At 39.1% G+C, this 7,918-nt stretch overlaps 1 protein-coding gene across 1 annotated transcript; it reads left to right on the forward strand.

The window, feature by feature from the left end:
- The first annotated feature begins 1,511 nt into the window (after positions 1 to 1,511).
- TDRD15 (tudor domain containing 15) lies at positions 1,512 to 7,490 on the forward strand. The gene has a single exon (XM_010707980.3). The coding sequence runs from the start codon at positions 1,515 to 1,517 to the stop codon at positions 7,488 to 7,490; it is 5,976 nt and encodes a 1,991-aa protein (XP_010706282.2). The 5' UTR covers positions 1,512 to 1,514.
- The last annotated feature ends 428 nt before the right edge of the window (positions 7,491 to 7,918 follow it).

Consider the following 7,918-nt stretch of genomic DNA (forward strand, 5'->3'; position numbering starts at 1 on the left):
CTCCGCTGAGTGCCTGCGGTGGTGCTGGAGCCCCGCGCCGGCTGCGGGAAGGGCGCGCGGGGCTCTGCCTCAGTTAAGGGGTTGTGCTGTTCGTGTGCTCGGTGGTCTCGTTGTCGGGCTGTGCGTTTGCGTGGTGGCACTGTGTAAATCTTTGTGGGTTCTTCACACCCTGATTTACCCTTCCGGGCTGTGTTGAGGGGAGCTGGGAGCTTTTAGAAAACAGAAGTTTAATTGCGTAATGATTTCTTGTTATCTTCTAGAAAGATACAGAGTCTGAGCCTTCTGAGAAGCATGCCCTGAGGGAACACTCCATGTCGGGTAGGTGAGTGTGAAGGAAAGGCTCACTCTGTAAGCTGTAGAAATAGGTGTGCTGCAGTGTAATGTTGTTACTTGGGGCTATAGTAACTGCCCCAAAAAAATGCTGATGAAAAATTGTTTCCATTTGTTATGTATTCTGGTGAAAGAAACAAGGTGCCAAAGCATCAATGATGCGTCTTCTCAGTTTTGATTCTCAGATGTTTTTGTCAGGTAGACAAAAGTGTATTTTGAAGGTTGTTTTCATTCACTTAAAAAAGCAAACCAGAGTTTAGCTTTCTGTCTTATTACGGGAAAAGGTGAGTAACTGAGGGAATTGCTTAAGAAACTGTTCGGCAGAGCTGGGTTTGGTACTGCTTTTACTGAGAGATTTTGTTTCAGTTGTGTTTTTTTTTAAACTGTTTTGGAAAAGCCATGTGTCTATGGCATCATCTCTTCCTTCTTCAGCCCAAGGTGTTCTGGTAAGCTTTATGGTAGAGTAGAACTAGAATGACAGGAATCAGATTTCTTCTAACCACAGATTATATGGCCACTCACTCCTTTATGTCTGCTTCTGATGAGAGCTGCTGTTGTCCTGTTAAAGAGTTTTGCAAATAGTGCAGCTGTGCGTAATGGGGTAATACAGCAAGATAAAGTGTCATTGATTTGAAGAAATGATTTGCACTAAAACAAGAAGATGAGAAGAGTGTTTGTCATCCCAGTATTTAGAAGGAAGGAATGGACTGGAAACATTTCTGCAGATAAATTCTTATAACTGCAGATCCAGAAACTCTGGACTGAATCTCCCAGGGAGAATGTAGTATTTGAATTTACTATGTAAGTAACCTTTGTGAGATGAGTAAAGGCTGTATAAATGGTATCAGTTATCTTCCACGTTTTTTTAGCAGAAATACTTTTCTTCAAAGGGTAACATTTTCATGATCTTGCCCCTCCTCCTCCCTCTCTGTGTTGTTTTGGAAACTAGACTATAGTCACAAGAGCAACTCGAGAGATTTTTTTTTTTTCAGGTATTTCACAGAAAAAAATTGTGTTAAATAAAAGAGAAAATTGGTAAATGTTAAATGCTTAGTATACGTTTTAGCTGGATCAGCAAAAACATGCCATTGATACATTCTGAAAGCTTTCTATAAGGAATTAGTCGATAAAGTAAAATATGGAAATTCATCAGGCTGATCTTGCTCCTTTTCTTTGCAGACAGAATGGAACTTCTGACTCCTTCACCAGACATAGTAGATATGAATCTGAAGATAATTCATACAGAGTGCAGTCGAGAATCCTTGCTTATAGCATTCAAGGGTGAACGCAAGGGAGGGTGTGAACCTGACTACCACGTATTACAACAAGAAATACAACATGTATTCAAAGCAAAAGATAATGTTGACATTGGTGGATCTTGCTTTGTGGAAGACAAAGAAGGAAATTGGTTTAGAGGAAAAGTTTTGAAAAAAAAAGGGCATTTTTTTGAGACCTTCCTCATAGACACTGGACAAGTGGTAATGGTTGAGGAAGTGCATGTTGCTTCTGCTTGTGATAAATTTTTCCAGCTGCCACCAATGATAGTTTGTGGGATTTTTGCAAACATAGTTCCTCTCAGAGAAAAATGGAGTCCAAAAGCCATAAATTATTTTTCATCGCTGGTGGGATTGGAGGTCACAGGTCACGTAGAAGCTGTTACATCATCCCAGTTGTTTATTCTTGAAGTACCAAAGATCATCAATGATGTTCTTGAACTGAACTTAGGGAAACTTGTGGATAGAGATTCCTTTTGTCTTATTGTAGAAATGTTAAAAGCATTTCCCCCACAGTTCAGGACATTGCCACAATTTCTGCAACAGAAACTTTCAGTCCAAGAGTTACTTAGTTTTAGTAATCCTGAGAAACCATCAGACTCTTCCTGGTTATTTTCAGATGTTCTTTTTCCAAATCTACCAGCTGACAGTAGGGTAAGTGTAAAAATAACTGCTGCAGAGAGCCCAAGTAAATTTTACTGTCAGATACAGAAATGGCAAAAAGAGCTGGAAAATCTGACAGAAGCTATGTGTTTGTATTATGAAGATATCAGCACAAGAAATAATACATTTTCTGATAGTTTAGGGCAATTTTGTGCTGCCAAAAGGAAAAATGGACAGTGGCATAGAGGAGTGATAAGGCAGCTTCTACCAGACTTGTCTGTGGAAGTCTGGTTTATGGATTTTGGTAACATCGAAGCTGTGCCATCTAGTTGTGTTCAGAAGCTTCTAGCAGAGTTCATGTCACTACCAATGATTTCATTTCCGTGTGCACTGTCTTGTTTTGGTAATCACGATAAGGCAGTAATAAAACTTCAGCTGAAAAGATTTATACAGGCCTTGGCAGGACAAAATTCTGTATGTATTCATGTTAATTCATTTGATGCCAGTGATCACTTGTATTACATTACATTGCCAGGTGAAAGTTTTGGAATTAATACTGAGCATCCAGAAAAGTTGAATGAGGGAGCTGCCTTATGTCTCTCGCCTTTGGAAACTAAAATCACCAGTATTGGTGTAAGCTGCAAAGCACGTGCTGTATGCTTTACACGCAGTTCTCACAATTCGTGCGAGAATTTTGCTGGAAATAGAAGGACAAAAAACTGTTTACCTGAATGGGGTGAGTCTTTATCAAGTCATTGCAAACGTGTAGAAATGCAGATGAATTCTCATCATGCGGCTTTTGTGGTGTACGTCATAAACCCATCCAACTTCTGGATTCAAATGTGTGCGTATCAGAATGAGTTTCAAGCCTTGACGGAAAATATTGCAGATGTGTATAACCAGTGTGGAGCTGAGGAAAGAGTCCTTAAAAACCCAGAACCTGGATTACTGTGCTGTGCTCGGTATAGCAAAGATGGACATTATTATCGAGGTATTGTCACTGAAGTGCTTGATGTAAATGTTACTGTTTATTTTTTGGATTTTGGGAATACAGACCAAGTACCCTCTTACGACGTAAAAACATTGCTTCCAGAGTTTTCTGATTTGCCAGCTTTAGCCATGTGTTGTGAACTTGCTTGTGCTTTTCCTGTTGATGATACGTGGGTTAAAAAGGAGAATGATTTCTTCAAAGAGGTTGTATCTAACAGAGTACTGATGTTTCAGGTCATTGGTAAGCATGGCAACAAATACACTGTTAATGCATTGTATAATATTGCTTCTCAGAAATGCAGTGTTGCTGCACTTATGGTTCAGGCTGGATATGCAGAATACTGGGAAAGGAGATCAGATTCTGTTCTAAATGTGTCAAAAAAATTCCAAGCCCAGAATCAAAGCAGATCTAGACAAAAACACGTAAATGCACCGTGTGCCTCTAAAACTTATAAAAACAACACATCACAAAATAGACAGGTAGTTCAGAAGGAAAAAACATTAAGCATGCCTTCTGTGCTGAGAAAGTCTGTTACACTGTCCTCGTTTGGAAAAGATGTTCTCTCTGAAAGTCATAAATCGGAGCCTGAGGAAAAAATACATTATAAAGAGTTCGTGTTTAAACCGGGAGCTGTTTTTGAAGTGGTGTGTTCTTACAGTGTTTCCCCAGCAGACTTTTCATGTCAGTTGCCAAGTAAACTGCCAGAGCTAGATACCTTAATGAAGCAAATCCAAACTTATTATAAAGAACATACCCATCCTTACAAAATGGGACAGATTGCCTGTGTTGTTAAATGTCCCAAAGATGGGAAGTGGTACAGAGCAGCTGTTGTACAGCAGATATTCCCAAATGAGGTTGATGTGATTTTTGTAGATTATGGTTATCGGGAAAGAGTTGTAGTTAGTGATCTTCAAGCTATTCTTCCAGATTTCTTAACTCTGGAAAGTCAGGCGTTTCAGTGTGCACTTAGAAACGTACCCTTACAGACTGATGCATTTAATTGGCCTGAAGAAGTCTGTAGACATTTTAAAGACTTCATTTCTGCGTCTGTTGGACCACTGACTTGCACTGTCTATGCTCTTGTTCTTCTTAGTTCAAGCAGTTTATGCAATATAGTTGACTTGCGGACTCCATTTGTTGGTGCAGAGGAGTTTCTCAGGGAATGTGGACTCAACCACTCTGACTGTATTGAGTTGCAAAGGCTTGTACCTTTGGGTTCTCTGTACAGTTTTTTCTATTCAACTTTTAATATAAAAATTGGAAGCGAGGAAGAAATTTACATAACTCATATACATAGCTTTTCAAAATTCTATTGCCAGCTTAATCGAAACACTGAAACTATAGAGGCATTGATGAAGAAGGTTAGTGAAACAAGCAAACTGTCAGATCACACGAAGTGTTATACCAGCAATATGCGATTATGTATAGCTAGATATTTTGAAGATGGTCTCTTTTATAGAGCTTTGGTCTCTCCTATGAAATCAACGTCTTATTTGTATGCTGACTTTGTGGATTTTGGAAATAAGCAGATGACAGAGAGAGACCAGGTGATGCCTCTTCCAGACTCTGCCACAGACCTTATATTCACTCCTATGCAAGCTATTAAATGTCGTTTGTCAGATTTCAGGGAGAAAAATGTTCCAGCAGGTGTTATTAGATGGTTTGAGGAGACTTTCCTTGGTAAACTGCTGAGGGCTGTGATTGTATCCAGAGAATCAAATGGCCAGATTGTTGTGGAGTTGTATGATGAACAGCTCCAAGTGGGTCAGAAAATTGAAGAAAAAATATTGGAGGAATTGGCAGTTGTTACAGATCATTCAGAACAATTTGCTGGAAATCACAAAGTGATGCATCATGTGGAAGATGACAAAGCAGTTAATGAAGTAATTGCTAAAAATCGTGGAAGAATTGAATTGAAAACTAAACTGCCACGTCAAGTACATGAGTATTGCCAGACAGATGCAAAACAGGATTTTGGAGATGAGGAGCAAGCTGATGGTAGCACACATGAACTGCATAGTGAGTCTTCCAGCCCATTAAGTTCCGAGGACAGTGAAGAGCCACTTTTTTGCAAAACTGTCTGCACTCTTCTGGAACACAGAGAGAAACTTCTGGATGGAAAGTCTGCTTCTCTATTGCAGTGTCATCCTTCAGATTTGAACAAAGTAGCTATAAATGCTCCCTCGGAATCTTGTACCGAGCAACAAACCAACACAGGTCAGCAGGAAAAGAGTAATGAGAAAGTTTCTGAGTTAACTAGTCTTCCTCTACGTGATATTCAGGTGAATTCTGAAGTGGAAGTGTATATTTCTCACATAAATAATCCATCAAGTTTCTACATTCAGTTTGTAGAGGATGAAAACTTAATAATTCAACTAGAAGAAGAATTAAATGAAAGCACGGTGAATACCCGTCGTGGAAGTGGCTTAGATGAGTTCAGGGTAGGGGATCTCATTTTAGCAGAGCATGCAGCTGACAGTTTTTACTACAGGGCAGTTATAAAAGCTCTCAAATCAGGAAACTCATATGAGGTTGAGTTCATTGACTATGGTAATACAGCAGTTGTAAGCCCTTCCAAAATCTGTGGAATTCAAAGAAAACTCTTAGCTTTTCCGAGGCTCAGCATTCATTGTTTCCTTAGCAAAGTAAAAACTTCTGATGAAAGCTGGACTGATGAAGGTACTTCCTATTTTCTAAGTAAAGTAAATGGTAAGCCAGTCACTTGCAAGTTCACAGAACAACATGGAGAGCAGTGGGAAGTGGAAATAATTTGTGATGGGAAGTCTTTGTCTTACGACCTTCAGCAGAGAAAAAGCAAGACAGGATTGCAAATCAAACCAGTGCATGATTGGGAAAGTATGCCAAAACAAATTCAGGTTACAAATGATAATGCTCAAGATGGGAAGTCTATGAATGACGTAGGGGATCAGGGGGAAAATTGTGCTGTTAACATGAAAAATACTTCTGAAACACACGTAGATATCCCTCCTCAAGACCTAAATTCTGAACAAGTAGAAAGAGCAGAAATAATGAATGTTTCAGTGGGTGGAGAATTTAATGTGCAGTTAGTTAGAAACTTGCAAATATTAAATGACTTAAACGTAATGCTGGTCAAAGAAGCACAAGTGAGTGGTTTGCTTACAGCAGAAAACATTGTAGAAGGGTTGGAGTGCATGACAAAATCTGAAAGGAACTTGAAGTGGTATCGCTCAAAAGTGATAAAGATGTTTATCAGGGAGAGGTTAATGCTGGTTTATTTCATTGATTATGGCAACTGTGAGGTGGTGTCCTTAAATAATGCAAAGATTCTCAGTAATGAGATGAAAAGCATTCCTAAACAAGCTGTGTTTTGTGAATGGGTTTGGTTTAAAAAACTGAATATTCCATTTGTCCCTGTAGTAAATGCACTCCTAAGTAGTGAAATAAGGATCTTGTTTCTGAGATATTTGGAATCCTCTCATATCTGGGAAGTAGAAATTTTAATAGGGGAATTTCTGCTCATTGAGTACTTGGATCAGCCTTCAAGTCTTTGTCAGACTATTAGATCGGAAAAATCCGGGAATGCGGACTGTAAGGAATTTGCTAAATCTGTCAGGATAAATTCAGTCACGTGGATACCTCTGCAAAGTGGCAGAAGGTACCCTGGGTTCGCAACTGTGGTTACTGATCCTTCAAACTTCTGTGTCCAATTTGAAGACACATTTGATTGCGTGAAGAAGTTGACTTTGCTGCTCTCTGATATTCCTGAGGACTTGCCTGCTTTGCCTGAAGAATTTGTAGCTCCTGGTACCAGCTGCTTGATCCAGTTTGGAGTGGAAGCACAGTGGAACAGGGCAGAGATTAGTGAAGTGACAAGTCAGTCTGTTGTTCTTACATTTATTGATTATGGCTTTCTGAAAAGCATCTCCTATTCAGCTATCCATAAACTTAAAGTTATTCCAGAAGCTCTGTCTTATTTACCACGCTTGGCATACTCTTGTTCTTTACATGGTATGGTTCCTGCTGCAGGGGAATACTGGAGTAGTGAAGCCAAGCTTCTGTTTCAAGAGCTTCTTGGTAAACCGGGTCTGATATTTCATTTTAACCACTATGGCTCTGGAATGAGATTAGAGGTTGATGTTCTGTATGGGGAGAGTAATTTGGCTCATTCCTTAGTTGCTGCTGGCCATGCAGTCTACTCTACAAGTGGGTGCAGCCTAACTCCGCTTGATAGAAATGAATCAATCAAACTGCATTTGCAACCTAATACAAATTCTAATTGTAGTAGAAGTTGTGAACTAGATTATAATTAAATCAAACACTTTTTTGCTTTACTTTCATCAGGAAAAAAAAAAAAGTGAAATAAAAAAAAAAAGAATCTGAAGCGTGGGACAGTTTGTGATAAAGCTTCAAAAATGGGTTCTGATAGAGAGGGTGCTGATACGTCAGCAACAAAAGATCTGAGTTCACGTAAGACTAAAACAAAATACATATAGACTACACTGTGAAGGAAGTTTTCAGCAGTATGATGATATTAAAAGTAAAATTGATTTCTCCTAGAATACTACCAGAAGCACTGGTGGTGATTCTGATAAACTCCAATCTATAATGACAGTAATGTGAAATTGAAGGAGAACTTCAGTAATAATTGAACTGCAGATTTAGAAGAATAACTTCCTTGGTGCATAAGGAACTTATGGAACTTACAGGAACTTCCTGTTTACTTTGTTGAGACTAACCT

This window comes from Meleagris gallopavo, chromosome 2 (assembly GCF_905368555.1).
Source record: "Meleagris gallopavo chromosome 2, MGAL_WU_HG_1.1, whole genome shotgun sequence".
NCBI classification, from domain to species: Eukaryota; Metazoa; Chordata; class Aves; order Galliformes; family Phasianidae; genus Meleagris; species Meleagris gallopavo.

What these genes read in the sequence shown, in the direction of transcription:
- TDRD15 (XM_010707980.3), top strand. Translation starts at nt 1,515, where the DNA reads ATGGAACTTCTGACTCCTTCACCAGACATAGTAGATATGAATCTGAAG.